Source organism: Mytilus trossulus, chromosome 7, assembly GCF_036588685.1.
Source record: "Mytilus trossulus isolate FHL-02 chromosome 7, PNRI_Mtr1.1.1.hap1, whole genome shotgun sequence".
NCBI lineage: Eukaryota > Metazoa > Mollusca > Bivalvia > Mytilida > Mytilidae > Mytilus > Mytilus trossulus.
The window spans coordinates 80012234-80036753 of record NC_086379.1 but is presented as its reverse complement, the minus strand read 5'-3'; the positions used below and the strand labels follow the sequence as shown (position 1 = coordinate 80036753).

Sequence of the window (24520 nt, the reverse complement as noted above, 5' to 3'; positions counted from 1 at the left end):
AACACCTTTACATTTTGAAATATTTTGCTTTTTTACTATATCTTGATAAATCTCAATTCAACAACAATGCCAATGGACTGACATTACCAACCCAGAGATAATAATTGTACCGTGAGTGTCAAAACAAAAATTGAATATTTTTTTGTTTTAAAATAATTTTGCTTTTTTTCCTACATTAAAACTCACTTCACTGTCAGTCTGCAAAAAAAACTCAGAATACCTTTTTGTTTTAAATAATCAACCTTTTTTTTCGCATCTTTATAAAACTCACTTCAACAACAAAATGACTAATTGATTCGTATTGTTTGTTGAATTATTCAAACATGAAAATATCACATGACTTAATTTCCCATAAAAGATGTTGGAAAATGTTATAACAGACTTACAAAGGGAATTCTATCTCTTAAACAAAAGATAATTTTACAATCTTCAAAGACAAGATAGAAAACTTCTCCTACAGAGCTGTGATTATCCTATTCCAAAAACCACTTAATTCATGCAGTAAATTCCTTAAAAGTGAATTATGACAAAATAAATATGATGTGTGGGTACAGAAAATATGGCCCTGTTTATATAGTGTGGTTTAATCCTGAACCATTGACATAAACTGTTTTATCAATGTAAATACTATTAGTTTATGGAACACCGATCAGGTTACTCTCAGTGCAATTTTCTAAATCAATTATTGGATCTTTAAGACTTATACAAGCATCTGGTGCCAACATATTTATGTAACTTGAAGGCCACTTTCTCTAGTTTATGAATAAAAACAAAACTGATTTGACAAAATAAGGTATTTATTCATGGAGTAACAGGCTTGAAATTATATAATTTACAACTAACAGTAATAACTACGAAACATATCACTATAGAATTGACATCTAGCCTCTATTAAACTGCATTCATCCTGTATGTAGAACTTGTAAATACAGAAGGGATATTCCTATTAGATTTAGCTAAGCCCTTTATCGATAACGGGTGCTCTGTATAGAATTTGGCGTGTTCCCATTTTAAATCTATGTTTTTCAGGACTAAAACAAGTTACAAAGATCTGTGTCAATATCCTGAAAATAATTTTTTTTTTTAATTTCAAAAATAATTTAGGGGATATTATTATATCAGATAATAAAAAAGCTTAAAATATATAACAAATCTAAAATGGGAAAATTTATATCAAACTGTGTAACTGAAATTGTATGGGTTCCAAATCAAACATTTAAAGCAAAAAAGGTTTGAATGTTTTAGATAAAATGGTGATTTACTGCCATTTAGCATACTGGTAACTGGGGAATGTCAACTGGTTGTCTTATCACTATACAAATTAGCCAGCAATTTACCTCATTGTAAGGTCAACACTGCCAACATTACGATCAATCACCACCAAAATACATAACAAACACAACTTACAGTCAAACATTTTTCATTTCTATACAAATGATATTTTAAATATGTGAACTTATCACTGTTCCAGCTTTCATGTAAATTTAAATGTCAAAACTACAAATTGAAGTCAACAGGAAAAATGTTTCTGATCAAGGATTCATAACAGGATTATAATTTTTGAATGAGTTATCTCCCCTTATTGCACTGGTATGATTGAGGAATCCAGTCAGTCAAGAAATTAGATGCAAATCAAGTTTGCAGAAATCTGGAAACTGTTGTCATAATCAATTAACACATGTATAATATTTACATTTTAACATGTCCATTGTTAAATTCTCAATACCTTCTTGAGTTAAGTCAACAATACAACTAATATAAACAGATCAACCACAATGGTATATAACCTTATGGACAATATAGAAAATCTCATCAAATAAACAGGGTCACTACAATAACACCTCTAAAAAAATAAATAACGCAATGAATAGACACAATAAGATGGGATCCTAACAGTAAATATTTGGAGACCTTTAAAATATCGCCACAGCTGGACAGAAAATGTCCTTAACTCACGAAGGACAGAAATATTTGAGGTCAATATTTTTCCGTTTTATACAGCTGGTTTGAACCTGGAATCTGAACAGTAGGTGGTAATGTTAATTCTTTCAAACATGATTTCACCTGATTTGTTCAAGAAAGAAATTTTTGCATATGTTTCATATCAAGTTTCAAAATATTTCATCAAGTTCATGGGATCATGCATACAAAATCGCATGTTTTCTACTCATCAATATCCAAACTCAAACCCCTCCTGTTACCCACCTGGGCTCTCATAAGTAATTTACAGGTAAAATACAGTTTGACAGCTAGTCTCGATCATCCAGCCGCTTTATTTTTTAAAGTAGAGCGTCTGGATGACAAGTGATATAAAAATGGTAATTTATGACATTCGGAATAGTATCGGATTTTTTAGCTTGCATTTAAAGATTATGTCCAAGACGAATAACCAAGAAGTTGGTTATTGACTTCGGAAGAAATTATATTACGATAATACTATTGAAAAGCCCGAGAGTACCGATTGTTATGGAACGCCATGACTGTCTTCTGATGTTGATTGTTTAATATGTTCGGTGCTTTATCCATTATATTCAGTAGTATGTATATTATGTTCAGTAGTATGTATATTATGTTCAGTAGATATCCCATTATGTTCAGTAGTTATTACATTATGTTCAGTAGTTATTACATTATGTTCAGTAGTTTTGACATTATATTCGGTGCTTTTGGTTATTATGTTCAGTAGTTTCATTATTATATGCAGTGGTATCTAAATTATGTTCGGTACTTCTGACGTTATATTTAGTACATTTTTCATTATGTTCAGTACTTTCGACATTATGTTCAGTAGATTCAATGTTATTTGCAGTTCATTATGTAATACCTTCAGTAGTCCCGGTTTCTTTATATTCAGTAGACTATTCATTATGTTCAGTAAAAGCATCGGTATTATATTCGGTTCGTTCAACTTTATGTTCAGTGGTTGTATCATTATGATGATGTAGTAAAAGTCAATAACGGAAATTGTCGGAAAAAAACGAACGCGGATATTTTTGACGGACGTTTTATTCATGAATACCTTTACGTGATTGAATGAAAATGGAAGAAATGGAAGCAGTTTTAAATCGGTGTGGTTTACGTTCCCAAGTTGGCATTTTCCACCAGGAAAAAATAACTCCTGACTTAATTTGTAAGTTGTCGCTAAAATATTTCGCATATTTAAGTATGAACTACAGGAGAAAAATAATGGAATGAAGAAAAGCTTGTGTACATTTCAGCAGCATTATTAGGACTAAGAATTATAACCAGTTTTTCATTCCCTAAAGAAGCACTGAAATCCCTGCTTGAAATCGATTTAACTGTTATGGAAATTCGTGAGATATTTGGTGTATCGGAGAGTACAATATATCGGAATATGAAAATGTATAATTTGAGTAAACTTGAATTTTCTAACATTTCTGACAAGGATTTAGATGCTGTTATTGCAAAACAGGTAGTGGAATTTCCTTGCTATGGAGTGATTCTTCTAAAGCAGATATTAGCCCAACAAAACATTAAGGTTTATTCCAAAACCCCAGTCCTATATTGAATATTTTTAAGCACTAGTATGTTCCTGATCCATTTCCAGGCTTGACGATGTGGATATGATAATTACAGACATTTAAAATAGATCTGAAAATCACGATATCTGATACGATCAACATTGATTTAGTTGGAATTGTTGACATTATCAATATATTAAAATCAAATAAAGATCTGGTACAGATATTATTAGCCATAGTATGCTTAAAATGTGTTCTGAAAGAAGCAAGATCGCTTCATTAATCAAATACTGATTGACTTATGTTATTGTTGGACTATCAATGCATTTGAATGGGGACATGTAGTTGGAACCCCCTCTCCTTTTTTGACCTTGGTTAGGACCCCCTTTTTAAAATGGCTGGATCCGCCCCTGATCTTTTTTTGATAATTCTAGGTCAGAATTTTCGTTGCTTTGGATGAGTTGTCATCTATAATTTCACATGACCTGAATAATTTCAAGTAGGGGGTTAAAATTTAAAGTGCCCCTCCCCCTTGTATTTTGATAGTGAAGTTAACCCCCGGGTAGACCTCTGTTTGCCGCCTGTGTGTGGGTCATATTACAACATAATTAAGATGCGGAAAGTTCGGATTAGGCGGTTTCCCAAATTGCATAGATTTCGGAACACGTTACATCATATTTGAATATATTATACCAAATGGTCAAAATTAATCATTCATGTGATTTGTTCTGGGATGTTTGCAAAATTTCAATGGAAGCAAGTTCTAGGCATGGAAGAAAGACCATTCACAATTTGTTTCACATTTTTTTTTCTCTCTTTTAATTACCTAATACATGTAGTATATTAACCTTTCAAATGTAGAATTCATAAGATAAAAAAGTACCCTGTGGAACCCCCCCTTTTGTGCTCGCAATTTCTAACCCTCGTATTAAGCTTTTCCATTCCAACTAAAATTTAAAAAAATGCTTTTTAACCGATCTATTTATGTACCGGATCGGCAACTTTATCATTTATTTATTCAGAAAATCTACAATACCATTATAAACATGTTGTTTGCTAGGAGTCTCTCTCCCCCCCCCCCCCCCCCCCCCCCCCCCAAACCCAAGAAGAAGGAAACAGCCTTGCTCCAAGATACTATTTTCCTGTATCAAATGGAGCTTGAATTAGAATAAATACGTAGTATGGAAAAAGTAACTACAGTTCGAAACACAAAGTCCGAAGGCACCTATCAGAATAAAAAGAAGGTTTGTTTTGGCAAAGCTGCCGAGGTAAGGCTCTCTATGTAAATATACATGAAATATTTGACACTTTCCTTGTCTGTTCTATGAATAAACACCCTATCTCTAACATGCTAAGAAAATTCCGGTAAACCACCTACGGCACCCATTAGTAGTTAACGATTTGATTTCTTTCAAATAGTTAATGTATGCATGACCTGCATGTTCGTGTCGCCTAAAACACGGCCATATACCACTGACATGGTCAATGTAAAAACAAAGATTTCTGCGTATGATTGCCAATGAGACAACTCTTCACACTGAGTGATCAAAATGACACAGAAATTAACAACTATAGGTCACCTTACGGCCTTCAACAATGAACACAGCCCATACTGCAATTCAGCTATAAAACAATTAAAACGAATTAACTAATGCCGTATTAGTGATGAAAAACAAATATGTAACACACCAACAAACGACAACCAATGAATTACAGGCTCCTGGTTGAAGACAGACACATTATCATATATACAGAATATACGACGCTGATAGACATGTTAGCGGGATCTCAACCCTAACATGAGATTGTGATGTAAAAGTACAACACAAGTAAGAACGTAATAACGAACTTTAATCAAATTACTGAAGTACTGAACATCGGCGGGATGACCGCATCGTCAAGCCGGGAACGGGACCAGGAACATACTAGTGTTTAAAAATATTCAATTTAGGACTGGGGTTTTGGAATAAACCTTAATGTTTTGTTGGGCGAATATCTGCTTTAGAAGAATCACTCCACAGCAAGGAAATTCCACTATCTGTTTTGCAATAACAGCATCTAAATCCTCGTCAGAAATGTTAGAAAATTCAAGTTTACTCAAATTATACATTTTCATATTCCGATAAATTGTACTCTCCGATACACTAAACATCTCACTAATTTCCATAACAGTTAAGTGATCTTAAATCGATTTCAAGCAAGGATTCCAGTGCTTCTTTGGGAATGAAAAACTTGTTATAATTCTTAGTCAAAATATTGCTGCTGAAATGTACACAAGCTATTCTTCATTCCATTATTTTTCTCCTGTCGTTCATACCTAAATATGCGAAATATTGTAGCGACAACTTACAAATTAAGTCAGGAGTTATTTTTTCCTGGTGGAAAATGCCAACTTGGGAACGTAAACCACACCGATTTAAAACTGCTTTTATTTCTTCCATTTTCATTCAATCACACGTAAAGGTATTCATGAATAAAACGTCCGCCAAAAATATCCGCGTTCGTTTTTTTCCGACAATTTCCGTTATTGACTTCCCGACTTTCACTACATCATCATAATGATACAACCACTGAACATAAAGTTGAACGAACCGAATATAATACCGATGCTTTTACTGAACATAATGAATAATCTACTGAATATAAAGAAACCGGGACTACTGAAGGTATTACATAATGTACTGCAAATAATATTGAATCTACTGAACATAATGTCAAAAGTACTGAACATAATGAAAAATGTACTGAATAGAAAGTCAGAAGTACCGAACATAATTTAGATACCCCTGCATATAATAATGAAACTACTTAACATAATAATCAAAGCACCGAATATAATGTCAAAACTACTGAACATAATGTAATAACTACTGAACATAATGTAATAACTACAGAACATAATGTAATAACTACTGAACATAATGGGATATCTACTGAACATAATATACATACTACTGAACATTATATATATACTACTGAATATAATGGATAAAGCACCGAACATATTAAACAATCAACATCAGAAGACAGTCATGGCGTTCCATAGATTGTTGTTTAAAGCTATTTATATTTTTCTGTGACGACATACAAGTCGTGGAAAACACCAGACAGCATGGCTTCCATCACTGCAAAGGAAAATAACAGCACATCAAACTTTGGTAAGATATAATCATGATACAACAACACAAACTGTTACATAAATTTAAATACAACCTGAAACACCGAGTAGTTATATTCTTTCATGTATGTCCGTGCTACGCAAGCAAGTTAATATTATAATCATAAATGGCAATTTTTGTATTGACTGGGACCACTCGAACAGTCGTGTGTACGCTATAAATACATTCTGTTGTTGATTTGTATTATCTTTAACTTTATAAATGCTTTATTGAAAGTGCTATGAAATATGAACTTCGTCCAGGATAAGTTTGTGGTATCTGTCTGCATTGTATGATGGAGTTCGCATTTTGATATGTGTAAAAAAAAAAAGGGGGGGGAGGAATGATGCGCAATGTTGTACACATTTAAAAGACGGAACGCAATCCAAAACCATTAGCAGAAGAAAACCTAACAAAGTATATCTAGAAGATGCCAATTTGAACATACACCAAACGGTGTAAATGATTTGTGCTCGATTTTTTTAAACAAATGCATTTAGCTTATACAAACATTTAAGAAGGGGGCTAAGAAGTGGGACACGTTGTTATAAAAAGTAATTTAAATATACTGTTAGTAAAAAAAGTCTGGACTGGTCAACTGGACAATACTTTTTTTGCACTTTTAAAAGGCATTTTTTCCACACTAAAAAAAAATCATAAAAGAATACATGCAATGTTGTCGGTGAATATATACCAATTGGATTTCTAAACCTTAAAATAAAACCATGGCATGAGGAAAACACTGAAAATTTGATTTTATGCAAAACAATAGACACAGCATCAATGAAAGGAGGTCTCAATGAGGCAACAACCGGTGACTGATCTCTTACCAAAAGTAGAGATCAACATAATTAAGATGACATACTGTTGACTTAAACAAAAGTTGAGAATAAAAGTACCAAAAGGTCAACATTATACAAATAAGAAGATGTGGTATGAATACCAATGAAACAGTTATCCACCCCAAGTTCAAACAAGGTGGATGTGAGCACTTATAGGCAACGGTATGGCCTTCAACAATAATAAAAGTTCATGCATGATTTTGATAGTGAATACAGACAGGGAATGTGTCAAAGAGACATCAACCCGACAAAAGAACAGGAAACAACCCAATGCCACCAATGGGTTGTGTCATCAACACAGCGAGATAATCTTGCATGCCGTAGCAGGATTCAGCTTGCACCAAGACATTTTAAAATGTATATTTATATAATGATGTTTTTCCAAACATTTTGTTTTTCATATATGCTATACTGGTGACCAAAAATTAATATGATTTTAACATTTACTTTCTTTTGTAGACAAACCAATGAAGATTTCTGGACACAGATATTGTGTGTAAAATGTGAAGAATTAAAAAAAAATGTATAATACTTGAATTTTCATTGTATCATAAACAGCTCCAATTTTATAAGAAAAAAAGATTCAAAGATTTGTTTTGAATTACTGAAGCTGCCAGCAATCATTATAATCACAGTATAAACATTATTCTGACAGCAACCATAAAGCGAAAAAAGGCACACAGACATTCATTAAGTAAATAAAACAAAAATCAAGAATCACATTGTGGTCAGATATGTCGGAGAAATTAAACAAATCAAAAATCATATAAGAAATTTTACAGTTTTCACGTTTGAATTGTATCTCATTTACATGTCTGGCCCTTCTGAGTTATTTATATGGTATGGAGTTTTCTTAATATTGAAGGCCCAGCAGTGATTATATTTGCGAACATCCATGTCATTTGAACTTTGCTAGGTTGTTGCCTCATCAGCAATCATACCAATCTACTTATTTTATATAAAGGTTCACATGTACAGGAGAATTTTTGTGAAGCTGCCCTTTAATACATGATGGATATTGGAATCAAATTTGTATTACGTGTGAACTCAGCATAATAGTTTGTAGTAGGAGAATACACTTTTCAGGTTGTTTTTTTTACAAGTTGTGCAGTATGGGACAAATCCCATTCAATCTTTTCCATGTGATTGATTCAAACATGTATTCAAAGAGTATTAAATTGGGTTTCATGAATGACTGGTTAACTTATGTATTTCTTCATGGACACGGATACTGACAAAGTGGTATTGTGTGAAGATTGGTCCCTAAATGTTTTCTTTCCAAAAGGATAAGCCGATATAGATTATTGTGAAACATTCAGACTATTCTGTCGTTTGCAATTTTAAGATCAGTTAACTTGTAAATAAAAAGTTGGCTCATTGTATGATCTCACTGATCTGCCAGTAATAAGTTGTTATGGAGGATTTTTTACATTGAAATCTTAGTATTTGTATGAGTTGTATTTTTCTTTCCATAAACGTAACTTGATGTGTGCTTTTCGAGTTAGGTAAGTGCGTCAGATATCTGAAAGATTATATAAAAAGAAAAGCATAAATTATAACAAGGATTTACAGAAATAAGAATAACGAGACAAAACTAAGAAAAAAGGGGGAAAATAAAGAATACGGACTAATGTGGATACAATATAGATTAAACCGATTGTTGGTTGCTTATAACGTCAAGTGGAAAATATTTTATAGAACATCTAGTGTATGCTTTAATACAAAAATATAGAAACATTACATTTTATAGTATGAAGATAAGAGAATATTAAACGTGGTGTATTATAATATACAAAAAAGATTGATTTTGGGTTGCTTGGTTATCGTCTTGTGGTAAATATTGGTATCAAATGTTCAGGACTGAAAAAAGACAATACATATAAAGATGAGGTCCTAGATTATAGGCCGTTCGGGATACATGTCGGAGAAACTATAACTCGCCAGAAAATTGGGATATATTGTATGGCTTTATGTACAACGGTCCACCGTCCGGCTATACGGATCCCTGGGCTCTCTTAGCACATAGCGGAGCGTGATTCCCCCTATACACAAACAGTGGCTGATTCAGACCTTGTTATAATGAGGGCACTCTACAGTCATGCTACATTGTTTCTTTATATAATCAACCAAATTTTTCCCACGAAAAAAAATTCTGTCTTAATTCTTATTTTTTTTTTTATTTTGTTTTTACATGTGTCACAAAATTCAGGAAAAAAAGACCACCGCTATTAATTACAGTTTTCGATCGTTCTTTTAAGTTTGCCGATCTGCAAGTTGGGAAAAAAATAGGATCAACTACAAAATGTCAGTTTTGATAATCACATAACTTTTATACATGTAACGTTACACTGTTTACTGTTTGTAATCTTTGTTTTTAAATAGAATGGTGATACCGGAAGTGCTATTTATAGATATGTTCTATATTTAACTATTTGTTACGCCCCCTATAAATATCTGACCAGTCCGGTTAATCACCCCAGACGCTATATTTAAATATGCGTCTGGGTTATCGAGACTATTTGACAGCATGCAAGGATAAATAGCTTTTTCTTTTCATATCACTTAATAAAAACCTTCACAAACTATTAAAGTGGTTGGCAGTATCTAAACATTGAAAACAGATAACCTTCGTCACTCAATAATACATGTCCTCACTAAAATCATATCAAGTATTCTGTCTTTATCACAGAAAAGTGTACCGTACATACGGTCACATAATGGGTCCTGACAACTTAATGACCAGCAAACATCTCAGTAGGTATATGACAGTGATTTAGATTGTCACATCCTTTACTTTGCCAGGATACACAGATTAAACTTGGATTTTCGGGATCGAGCACCTGCAAAGATCTACTTTTTATTTTTTTCAAATCATTCCCTAAGCCCCCGCTTCAAAGTGTTAATGTAAATTTTAAAATCATTAAACTCGGGTAAAAAGTTGCTTACATAAGATTATTTAGAAAATTAAAGCCTACAAAAAGTACTTTCATGGTTCACAATTGTGAAATGTTTATTAAACTTTTAGATTTTTTTCATAAAATACAAAAGAGGACCTTTTTAACAACTTGGCTCCATGAGAGTCACTCTCCTCATTTGGGACAGGTTAACATTAGTCCAAATTGTTATTTCTCTTTTGTTCTTTTTAAATCACATCTGGCAATTTCAGTTATGAAATGCAAAGCCAAAATAAAACTTTCCCAATTACAAGAAGCTTAATGCAGTTTAATATGTTTGGCAAATGTAGCAATATTTATACGAGATATGACATCCTGGTGAGCTGCAACCAGACATTGCAGATCAGGACATAATTACAAACATACCCCCTAGTAAATTTACAAAATTGAACAAGACTTGCATTTACCATTACCTTAATCACTCCTATCACCAGAAAGCCATGTGGTGCATTATAACCCAACACATTTATCACAACATTTCATAATATATTTATCTTCAAACAAGCTGAGACCATTAGACCTAACTCAAATATCCTGTGTGTTTGTGCAGGCTAGAAAAGTCTCATGTATCAACAGAAAAGTGCAGTTTTTGTAAATTATATTCTAGTCTGACAGAAAATGAAGTAAATCATAAATTTTATGTAAATATACATATATCTGTACTCTATTTTAATGCAAGTTGTTGAAAAGTTAAGTCATAAAAATCTTTTAAAAGATGGATGAAGCTGGGCAAATTTGTTTTACAAGATCTAATCTTTTACCAAGAAGGATATTATTTAAATTGAATATGGATGGAAAATTAGTTGGCATATTTAAGAAGGCATAATATTAGTACAAATGACAAGCTATAAGAACTTGCAAAACAAGACTTTTACTTCCTTTGTTTTCTTTTGATGGAGTAATGTTTTTTCGTGCCCCGGGGTCATTGCCTACATGCGATAGGTAAATAATTATACCTTATTTTCTTTGTCAATGACAGTACTTAAACAATAATTATGGACAGATTGAAGACATGCTGTCTTCTCAATTTACTGATTATATCCTAAATTCAAAACTCATACAAAACCCTCAGGTGTAAAAAACGGAAATTGATTATTGAAGACAAAAATCAATTTTTCAAGTATTAATATCATTAAACAAAATATTTGATAAGTTCCTCTGCAATAAATTTCATGACATAAAGCTAAAAATAATAGTGTTGGGTTAATATTGACAAAGTCTCATCAGCTTCATTGATTCTCTTATATATTTATTAAGGGATAAGTGTTTGGAAAACACTGTTATAATATTCATTTAGTAAAAAGGAAATTCTATTAGTAATTCACTGCTAAATTCATTATAAAGGTATTAACTGGGAAATCATTAGATACTTATTCTATTTAATTCAATTGATCAAATTGATTGATATTTGTATTTTCCGACTTTTATTATTTTCCAAATGATTTGTTAACATTAAATAAAGTAATTTAATAAACTAAAAGCAACTAAAGGTGGAAAAGTCAATTTATTTGTTTGATAAGCTTAAAATGTCAAATGTGATGATAAAAAATAAAATATTGAGTTTTGTACACAGACTGAGATTGTGTAAAATTGTATGAAGGAAACCACATTCACAGTATAACAAATTTTGTACTTATAACAATTATTATCAATTGATGGCTTCCCTCTTTTAACTCTTTTGATCCGTTAATCCACTTCGGGGGTACCACAGTCGGTAGGACTTCAAAACACTAGTATTTAATAGAAAAGTGGAGTCCATACGGACAAGGATCTGTAATAATCCATAAAATTAGTCCTAATCCGATACTTTCTCTGTAATATTACAGAATATCCTAAATAAATTGTTACTCAATAGAGAGCTATTAAGAGGCACTTGAACAATTGCCTATACACAAACGGCACATGCCTATAAGAGGATTTCTAAATCTCAATAGCCCTCGTCATCAAGGAATTATCAATGATGATTATTAAACAATTATATCCAATGCTATAAACATTCATAATTATTTATAGAAGCAAAATGAAAGAAATATATTTCTTACCTGTCCCTATTACACAATGTACAACTGTCACTAATATTAATCCTGATAATGTAAACATTGTTATTCTTGTCATCTAATTTATCGAATACACATTTCTCATGAAATATCAAAACTCTCTCATGTACTATCAAACTTTTTTGCCATAAATAATATTCTTTATACATCCATATCAACTTTTTAAAAAGTAAAATCCAAGAACAAACTTTGTAAACATTAATCACACTTCGTCCTGCAATGAATTCTTTTCCTTTTTTCTAAGCACGTGTTTCACTATTTACTAATGCACATCCTTTAATAATTGATTTTAGACTAGTGCAAATCGATGCAGTTTTCAGGTACGAAGCATCAGAATCCTTTGATCCTGCAAAACAGAAATATGCATATCATATTCAACTCTGTTGACTTTGCTTACAGATAATCTTACAACCGATTGAAAAGTGTATTCATGTTGGTATCAAAACGAACGCAATGGGCGGAGTTTCATCAACAGTTTAATCTGATTGGTTTATGAAATACAAAAATCACACGCCCAATCTCACAATAAATTGATCACATTACTTTGGGCGGAGTTCATAAATAAATGTTTATTGACAGACGGAATAATTGTAACAATACCGCTGTAAAGTACCGTTGAATAAATTACATGCTTATTATTATTATGTATGCAAAACAATGATTTGATCAAACAGAATAATTTAAAATTTAATGTAAAATAAACAATACATTATGACTAATATAAATGAAATATCGATTTAAAATTTAAAAGAAAACAATATTTTTATGAATATTTAAAAACTTTTATATTTGTTGTTATCTGCATATTCTGTTATACTTTATTATGAATATATATATACAATCATAATGTGGGAAAACACAATCGAATAAAGCGGAAAGATAAAGAAAAATAATCCAATTGTCGTTGATAATCTTATTAATTTGGACAAATCATAGATGAGTAATGATAGGCAATAAAACTGCGACAAGGATGATATACGACGAATTCCAGACATGTTAATTCAATTAGCAGACGACAGGTAATAATGTCCAATTTTGGCAGAATTTTGTTATCAATTAGTAACTTTTACTCAAACTTTTCTACTGGGAAAGGGAGACATTTTTATTTTGCACAGTGTCTCATTTTCAATTAGGGCGAAGGCAGTAAAAGTTAAACAGACCGAGTCATTTGAGAATTTCAAACAATTTTGTTAATTACAAATTAAGGTACAATGTTGTAAAAGTAGTCTGAATTTAAATATTTATGATCAGACTGTCTGAAATATTTTTAAATTTTTTACTATCGGTTTCCCGTGAGAAATAGACGAGATTTGGATATTAAAATTTGTAAGAAATAGCTAACCTTCTACATATTCTTTTATAATACAACAACCGTACAAAACATCCCTAAAGATCCATTTTTTTTATACATATTTCAGTGATCTGGGAATAATTATTATAATAATATATTTCATGACTTACAGAAATTATTTTTGAATTTTTCTGATTTTATTTCTGATGTATTTATTTGTTTATCATTATAAATTTGTTTATTTTTCTATCTGTCTATTTTTTCAATTCAGGAATTTTTTACTACCTGAATAAAATAGAGAAATAAAGTTTTCACTTATTTACTGTTTATCTTCATCAAATTATTTGAAAATATTTTCTCATATTTTTAGACAAGCGATTCCAACACTTTATGGGAAAATGAATTACCCAACCGTTCCCGTATAGTTGCCCTAATTTTTATTAATCACGGTGCTTTGCTTTTGCGTCAATTGGCATTTCATTTGCGCCAAAATAATCTTTCATTTGCGCCAAAATAATCTTTTATTTGCGCCAAAATAATCTTTCATTTGCGTCAAAATAAAACATTACCTTTGCACCAAAATAATATTTCATTTGCGTAAAAATAAAACATTTCCTTTGCACCAAAATAATCTTTCATTTGCGTCAAAACAAAACATTTCCTTTGCACCAAAATAATCTTTCATTTGCGTCAAAATAAAACATTTCCTTTGCGCCAAAATAATCTTTCATTCGCGTCAAAATAAAACATTTCCTTTGCGCCAAAATAATCTTTCATTTGCGTCAAAAAAACATTTCCTTTGCGCCAAAATAATCTTTCATTTGCGTCAAAAGAAAACATTTCCTTTGCGCCAATAATACTGGTATAAATAAAATAAAAATAGTTTTATTCAAAACTTGAAGAATCTTAACAATAACTTTAAAACACAGATTTTGATTGCACAATAAAACATATTCCTCCGAAATAAATCATTGTAACCATAGTGAAAACACTATATAAACTGATACGTTCTTCATAACAGACTTTTTTAAAATAATGTTTTAACACAGTTGTGTTATAAATTAACAAGATCATAAATTTTAAAGAAAGCCATAAACACTGGAGTAGAACCAAACGTTTGTTCTGATATAAGACTTGATAGAAACGGATATACGATGGATAACCGATATGTGTGACCATAAAAAAATACAGACTTGTTTCCTTTACATAATGTGGTATGATTGCCAATGAGAAAACTTTCCAGCAAAGTTCAAATGAAGTGGACGTGAGAAATTATAGTCTTAAAAAACATACCCTTTAGTTGGCTATAGAAACAGCCCAGACAAGAAATATACGAAACAATCCCATTGAGAAAACTAACAGCTTGTTTGTCTCAGAATTGGCAATATCCATCTTGGCACCGTACTAGCTCAAACATATGAACACTACATATATCTATACTATTAAACGAGAAGACCTCATTTTTGGTGTCGCTTCTCTTCTTTCCACAATAAATTAACCAACACGCCTCTGTGTCCTATAGGTACAGTGCATAGTGGCATTTGTCATCCATTCATATGATTATTCAGATTGAGTTATTTTTGGAGAAAAACGAGAAAAAAGGCATCCGGATATTGTTCCGTCATTGGACGAAATTTTAAGTAAGATTAAACTTCCGGTTTGCGTTTTTCTGTATACTTTGAACATACGTATACAAAGAATAAAGTGTATTTTCAAAATTCTATCTGCTATCATTTTCTTTAAGTTAACTATCAACGGCAGTCACATAGTTTATTAAATAGAGAGGGTCTGTATACTTTTCTGTATACTTTGAACATACATATATACAGAATAAAGTGTATTTTCAAAATTCTATCTGCTATCATTTTCAAGTTAACTATCCACGGCAGTCACAGAGTTTATTAAATAGAGAGGGTCTGTATACTTTATCAATGACCACTATGGATCGATTTGTAAACTTCGAATATACAAAGAATAAAGTGTATTTTCAAAATTCTATCTGCTATCATTTTCAAGTTAACTATCCACGGCAGTCACAGAGTTTATTAAATAGAGAGGGTCTGTATACTTTATCAATGACCACTATGGATCGATTAGTAAACTTCGAATTGAAAGTAAATACACTATATTTATATAGTAATGAATGTTCATAATATACAGATAAGCGCTACAATTATTCATGTGAACTTTTGATACCTTTTCTGAAAATTTTACAAAATTCATTGATTACAAATTAAAGAAGATGTGGTATGATTGCCATGTTGAGACAACACTCCACAAGAGACCAATATGACACAGATTTTAACAACTATAGACTACCGTACGACCTTCAACAACGAGCAAAGCCCATACCGCATACTCAGTTTTAAAAGGCCCCGAACTGACAATGTAAAACAATTCAAACCAGAAAACAAGCGGCCTTATTTATGTACAAAAAAATGAACGAAAAACAAATATGTAACACATAAACAAACAACAACCACTGAATTACAGGCTCCTTACTTGAATATTCATAACATACTAAATGTATGTTCATATTGAAATTGATAGAGAACCAAAAAATGGGAATATTGGAAATAAAGGAGGAGGGATAAAAAAAAAAGCATTTTCCTGTCCCCAATAACCTATGACTTATGATACTTTTGCTGAAATTTTCCAGTCATTCAATATTTTACAAAATTCTTCAAACAACACTTTAAATACTTTAAACTACGCTCTGAATGCCCGCGTTTTCGCGGGTGTGTTCTAGTATAGATTTAAACCTAAGTGACTCGCGTTTTTATATCTGAAATGAGTATATGAACTTACTCATATATAGTTACCCAAGGGGAATACTCTAAACAAAATCTTATTTATGAGGTAGCGATGCATATTTAAACTTTCGTGGGCTTTCGTGTGTGTATGGTTTTTTTTATTGTTGCGCAAATGTAATATAACCATGCTGCGCAAATGAAAAAATTGAAAGATTTTATTTTGTAAAAATTGGCGAAAATTAAATGCGCGAATTTTCATCACCTTTTGTTTAAGGCTGTAGTTGTCATATATCAAATTTATTCATTCAGTGTATGTTTACTTGTTTTTGTTAATATGTCTTTTGATTGAGTTAAGCCATTTTAGTAGCAGATATTTTATAGTATTTCGTTCTATGTTGTGATGTTACCTTTAGGTTAGGATAAAGGTTGGCATATGTTAAAACATTTAAACCAGCTTCATTTGTTTGCACATGTCCTAAGTAAGAACCTGATATTTCGTTGTTTTCCTTTTTTGATATGGTTCGTATACGTATTTCTCGTTCTGTTTTTGTTTCTTCATGATATAGACTAATCGTTGGTTTTCCTGATTTAATTGTTTAACACTGTTAGCAAAGGCCGTATACTTTTTACAAACTGTGACTTGGATGGATATTTGTCACATTGGCATTCATACCACATCCTCTTATATAGCTGTAATAATTTTACGTTCTTCTTTCAGGTTAAATATATATGCATATTAAAGTTATAATGCGAGTTGTAACAGAGATTTATAATACAACCACTTTTCTGGTTGTATCCAAATATACATGAATGTAAACCATGGTGCAAAGAAGAATCACTTGCAACAGATGCGGACGATTTATGGTGCAGAATAAATCATTTTTGGAAGTCGTTACTTTCTAAAACAAAAGGCTCACAAGAGCCTGAATCGCTCACCTGTTATTGTTTTTTCATCAATTATTATTTTTGCTTTTCAATATACAGTATATATAAAATGAGTGGCTTAAAAATGCCATTTAAATTCATTGTATCTGTCATATTTTCTTCAAAAGCAAATAAATTCATTTTACCCTATATGTTCCATTTTAGCCATAGTGTCTATGTTTCTTGACGTACAAGGAAATAAAATACAAAATTCATACTTAATTCATTTGAGAAGATTTTCAAAGCTTAAAATCATAAACAGCTTTATAAATTGTCCTTCAAGTACAATAACTCCTTAAGGGGTCAATTGACAATTTTATTCATACAACTTTTTTGTAGATCTTGCTTTGCTGAACATTTTTGCTGTTTACATTTTATCTTTATCTTCAATTATATTCAAGATGAAAATCAGAAACTGCAAAATTAACTTAAAATAACCCATTCAGTGGCAGCAACCAAATAATGGGGTTTTCGGTTTGTCTGAAAATTTCAGGGCTGATAGATCTTGACCTTTTGAACATTTCTGCACCATTTCAGATATGATCAAAATGCCTTTGATTCTGAGATATAGGTCAAAAACTGCAGTTTACACCTATACTCTATTATTAGCCATGGCGGCCATGTTTGTTGATGGATCGAAAATTCGGGTACATTTCATAAGCTAGATTCCTAAAGGAACATTCATTTAATGTTAGGAAGTATATTAGACTAAAAATTTCAAAGTAGAAGATTTTGAAACGTTAGCTAACTTGATTAGCAAATTGTGTAAAATAGTCTTTAATGGCCAATACCTCCTAAAGGGGTCAACGGACAATTTTGGTTATTTACTTTTTTTGTATAGATCTTACTTTGCTAAACATTATTGCTGTTGACAGTTTGTATCTATCCATAATAATATCCAAGATAACAACAAAAACTTTTTAAAAAATCCTTAAAACTACCAATTTAGTGGCAACCCAACAATGACGAGTTGGTCGATTCGTCTAAATGTTTATGGGACGATAGCTCTACGCCAAAAGAACAACTTACCTGTCAGATTTATTGTTAAAGTTTTAGTTTTTGAAATATAAGCCAAAAAACTGCATTTGACAGTGCAATACAGTACAGGTCAAATGCAGTTTTTGACGACTGTACTGTACTGTACTGTACTGTACTGTACTGTACTGTACTGTACTGTACTGTACTGTACTGTACTGTACTGTACTGTCTCCCGCCTCTTTTTATATATAAGAATTATATTTCTATAGATGTTGGTGTTTTTTAGTTAAGTTTTTGACCTATTGACTCTAACAGACTGTTTACCGGGTTTGTAATATGAGCAATACTACGGGTTCCACATGGGAAGCAGTTTCTGCTTACCCTTCCGAAGAACCCGAGATCACCCCAAGATTTTGGTGGGGTCGTTTTGTTTGTTGTGTCGTTTGTACTATTTTTTGTTTGTTTGCCCTTGATCTTTTTTGTTCATGGCTTTGTCAATTTATTGTTGATCTATGAGTTTGGTTGTCCCTCTGGTATCTTTTACAGATTATCTCCTTATTCATATCATCAAAATGATAGTATAAGACATTGTATAATGTTTAGCCTTCATCCTCGAATAGTTAATATCATTCACTTCCCTTCTCTAAAAGTTCCTGATTTCATTACCAATCATCGGAAGCTAAGCGAAGCAAAAATATGCTTCTTAATTTATCTTTATTCATTTAGACAAATAAAACAATTGAAATAATAAACATTGTATGATATACACGAGTTTGATATTTTACACATTAGTGGGATCATGGCACGAAAAAGAACATATTGCTTTTTAAAATTAGAACAAACAACAATAGTTAAAATCAAGGAGGTCATATTACCTCCTTGTTAAAACTAACCAAAGAACAAAAAGGCGGTGAAGTTTGGAGGAAGAGGGACAACAAACGCAGTCTGTTTACACAAACAAGGCTCACATCTAATTATTGAACTATATAGTCACTTTTTGTATAAGGGAAGGGTGTTTGTTATATACATTACTGTGATCGAAATGCAAACATTCATTGAATGTGTTATTCAGTCTTCAGATAGTGTAATACACATTTTACTTTTTTCAGTTGTCCCTTTCGGCCCACAGAACTTACCCATGATTTTTGACATGTTATCATCTTGAGTGTGGCACTGACACTGAACTTGAGAAGGGATCTGCAAGTTTTGTTAGCTAGAATTGTACAGGGAGATGGAAATCGGTAGGATATATTCGCCAGCAATCATATCTCGGGTGCATCGCATTAAACAGTACGCTAGTACTTTGATTAAACTACCTCAAGCATAGATTACCTTAGCTGTATTTGGCAAAACTCTTAGTAATTATGGTCCTCAATGCTCTCCAACTTCGTACTTTATTTGGCCTTTTTAACTTTTTTAGATTTGAGCGTCACTGATGAGTCTTTTGTAGACGAAACGCGAGTAAGGCGTATAAACAAAAATAGTCCTGGTATCTATGATGAGTTTATCTATAACAGTCTTTTTTTCTCTCGAAATAATCTCTGATTTTCAGTTGTAGGCAAACGCTATAAGGCTCATACATTCATACAGATGTGCCTTCTCTTTCATATATTGCTAAATGCGTTCCCCCTTTGCGAAGACTTTTAAACAATCTAGATATTTCATGACGTCTTTTAAGAGTAATCAGCGTACATGACACAAATTGGTACCACATGGAGAAATGTGACAACATGCGGTGACTACAACCGGAAGACAAAAGGAACAATCTCTTTCCGGTGTTTTGTGGTTTGATTGATTAATTATTGTCTAACGACAACTGTAATTTACCTTTACTGCCTGTTGTTATTTCCGATACATTCATCGCTGTGTCAAAAGCTATTGTATAGTCTTACTGTAGAATGGAAAGTACAGAAAGTTCGCATGTCCATTTTCAATACTAACCGAATTGATTTTCAAAATTTACAACTTTTTTACCATATTTTGCATTCACATTCTTTTATGTTTTGAGAATTATAGTTATGAAATTGATAGCAGTTTGTTTGGTAGATAGTTTAGTTCATTGTAAACAATACTGTTTATAAAGGGGCTTGGCTATTCAAAGCTTAATTTAGGAAATTAAAAGCAACCATATTAAGTTGCCCTTACAGTTAGCTTTGAAGGTTCTATTTTTTACGTATACGGTAACAACTCGACAACCCCCGTTTATAGACCACAGACAAGTCATGCAAAATACTTTGAAATGTGGTACCAGTATTCACAGCTTCTCAAACAGGAAGGAGACATGGACGAGACACCAACCTAATTACTTTACAGCCGATTGCATTGAGTGTGTAGGTAAATGTAATGTCTTTGGTAAGCTCTCTTGCTAGCTGAACTGTGAAGTCTTTGTTATGTAAGATATACTACCCTTCTTTCGAAGTAGTCTAGTCCTACAGACAGATAGATTGGTTATCTGTCGGACTAGTCTACTCTTAAAGAAGTGTAGTTCACCTGACCTAATAATGACTTCACGGTTCAGCTAGCAAGTAAGCTAACCAAAGACATTACCTATACCTACACACTCAATGCAATTGGCTGTAAACGTGCGGTTCAGTAACAACTGCTTCGAGTGTCTTGAAATCTAGCGTGTGTTATATACCAGTACTCGATACTCGTATATTATGAAGTGCTTGTTAGCGACATTTCCTTCTGTAGACAGCTGCCTAGCGATATCGCAAATATCGTATCGTTCTGCGTAGTAATAAAAAAAGGGGGGTTTGATCACATCGCACACTCGTCTTGAATATGTGCAACGAATATTTTCTGCTGAATATTTAATGTTACAATCAAAGAACATCATTGAATTCTTGGCAATTTCGGTTGCTCAAGATCTATCTTGAGGCTCTTTTGAATATTTTCTCATTATCATTCTGGCAAACTCTTCAGTCTTAATATAAGAAAACATTGTCATATGCATTATTATTATTTCTTTATGCTGACAAGTATACTACTTGATAGTTATTATATATTATCTAATCTGTAATGAACTACATGCAATAATGTCAATATGTAAGAGTGTTACTGTCGAGGTCGTGGGACGTGCGAGAACTTTATTGGCGATATAATTATATGTTCATTTTTGATTGATAGTAAATGATAGTGAATTTTCCAAATGCATTATGCATATCTTTAATCGAATTATATCTAAACTGGTATATGATACCTCTTTGGTCAATAATCAGCAAGAGAGCTATATTTGATTTTGTATAGCGATATTTCTAATTCTATTACTGCTAGTTTCATTTCATTAACAGCACTCTCTTGTTGGTCAAGAAAAGAACATGCACCCTTTTACATCTGTACACCAAACTTTTTATTATAAAAAAATATTATTAATACAAAATTCGCTTTCACACATTATAAAACATTTAGATATTTACTGACTAGCTCAATCAAACGACTCTTCAATTGAATAAGAAGAATCTGTGATAAACTGAAGAGCTCTGGAATAATTTGTGAGAACTGCTTCAGTGGTTAAAGATCTGATAGGTATCGTAGCCACTGGAAAAAATGTAAGCAAGAGATCTGGGGCGATTATCGTAACATTTTTTTTTTAAAACAAAATTGATAAAATTATTTGTGAACAAATTCCTTCATGCTGCACTGCAGTTATATGTCATTAAATTTTCATGATATGATTTTATGTAGAAAAAAATGCTAATCCGTGATGTCGGCTTAATAATTCGTGATATTGGATTAATAATCCGTGGTAGCGTTTTAATATTACGTGATATCGGATTGATATCATTCCAAAAAGCAGATGACTAATCCATGATCTAGGACAACCAATCTGAAATCGCACGTTTATAATCCGTGATCTCGGGTGTCCAGGAGTCTGTACGTTGGTTCGGTTATCGTTTGCTGATGTTTATCAAACTTTTCCTTTTAATGTTTCTTAGTTTGCTCTTGTGTTCTGTTGCACAGGTCCGATGTTAAGTGGGAGGATTGGGCAACCGCTAACATACCCGATATCATGACTGTGCACATGCCCATAATCAGGAGCATGTAATTTAGTGGATGCATGTCGTTTGTTATTGTAAATCATACTTGTTTTTGATTTATTGTTTTGTACAAAATCTGGCACATCTTCTTATTTTTAGATCTCTATAATTGTAAAGTGTACTTTCTTATCATACGAAATAAGAGAGTTCTCTGAATATGCGATGATTTTTATTATTAATGAGAGAACTCTAATCCAATCTGATTAACTTGAGATCTCAAAATATTTTTATTTTTAAACGGCATAAACATCATTGAAACATATTCCCAAATACTATGCGTGAATATTTTTTGGAATAAAATCAAATTTAAGACATCGGTTATTAACTAAGAGACCATTGCAATCAGAGACATATATACATGTAAATATGCCACTGTTGTTATAAACTGTCAATTGTTCAATATGTGCTTTTATTGATATTTGAATATGTCTCATTTCCTTAAATGAATTTCCATACACATAACAGATATTCTGACGGTTTTCTCGTTTTATTTTTTTTTTGTTTATAATTTGTCATGTCCAAGGTCGTTTTAGCATATTTATAATGCCACACTTACGATAGTAGAGATGAATTGTGTTTTTCGGTCTGTGATTCCGTTTGTTTAGTTTGTTCGTCCGTCCGTTCATTCGTCCATCCTTCACGCGTCAGGTTCAATTTTTTGGTCAAGGTAGTTTTTGGTGAAGTTGAAGTCCCAATCAACTTGATATTCAGAACAAATTTTTCCTTATGATAAAATCTTTTATCCATTTTAATGTTAAATTCAACATAGAAAATCATAGTGCAAGTGGGGCATCCGTGTACTATGAACACTTTCTTGTTTTTTTGTAACCATAGTTGGTTATCTACTTTAAATAGTTCCACATCTTGTTATGCCAGGACCTTTTAAAGCTTAATATATATATACAGTATGCATGGGCTTTACATTTTTTAAGCTGTTTGTTTTTTTAATATTAGACTTAATTTTTGAGATTTTCTTTTAAAAAGACAAATTAAAATTTTACAAGTCTTTAATGCAGGTATTATGAAGGGATACCATTATCTCAAGTATAGGAAGTTCTCTTTTTGAATTTAAAGTTTGGTAAATATAGAATTGATAGCAGTTCACACTATTATAATTTGATTCTAGTTCCTAAATCATATACTAGTTATGGCTCTCAATAAAACAATAATTCATGTTGTATGTTTATTTTTGTCAGAAATCTTATTTTTCAAATTAGTATCATATAAGTTATAAGTATATTTATTTCACCTGTCAAAATGAACTTTTTTCTAATGATTGTCATGAGTTCGAATCCCGGCGAGGGCAGAACAAAACATTGCGTCCGTATATGTTCGCAGATTTAACATTTGTTGTGCTGATATTTAGACTAGCTATGTATGATATGTGCTATACCTTTCGAGTCTCATTTTTCACCCGGAGAAAGTTTAATAAAAAAAGGCTTGGCCCTTAATAAAGGAAAAAAAACAACAGAGGTTTATACATCAGGCGAAAGTGGACGGTTGAAATACGTGGCACACGCAGTCATTAAAACGATGTCACAGACGTGCATGTTGCCTATTGTGTTTTTGTGTTGGTAAGTTGACGTGTAGATGACCATTTATATTTCCAATTAATTGTTATTAAGAGAAAGAAAAAAAAATTAAATATCCACACAAAAGTACAATAGTTATAAAATTAATAAACTCCATGTTGAGGTTTTTATAAGTATTTTACTTCCATATCCGATAAACCTCAAAACATAAGGTGCTTTAACGAATTGCCAATTTATTGAATATGTTACTGAACTTCAGAAAGCACCGAGGGACGGCGGCGCTGCATGACAGGATTGCGAGTATAGACACACATAGTACATGTAATATTTATTAAAATCACAAAGTAAATATGGTTGCTTTCCTATTCTTATGTCTGACGTGGATAATGTCACCATTTAATATTTTTGCAACGAATATTTTTCTTATACACGCATAAAGTTTGGTTTAAGAAATTGTAGAAAAAAACCTCACCTAACTACACTGAAAATGGGCTGTATATATTATGTAA

The 24520-nt window shown here is 31.9% G+C and overlaps 1 protein-coding gene across 4 annotated transcripts in view; it reads right to left on the bottom strand.

Moving 5' to 3' along the window:
- LOC134725942 (netrin receptor UNC5C-like) overlaps nt 1-12942 on the bottom strand; it is an 86784-nt gene extending 73842 nt beyond the window's left edge. For all 4 annotated transcript variants that reach the window (XM_063590248.1, XM_063590249.1, XM_063590250.1 and 1 more), the window contains exon 1: nt 12479-12942. In XM_063590248.1, coding sequence (XP_063446318.1) covers nt 12479-12551 — 73 coding nt within the window. In that variant the 5' untranslated portion in view covers nt 12552-12942. The remainder of the gene's footprint in view (nt 1-12478) is intronic.
- Nucleotides 12943-24520: the final 11578 nt, after the last annotated feature.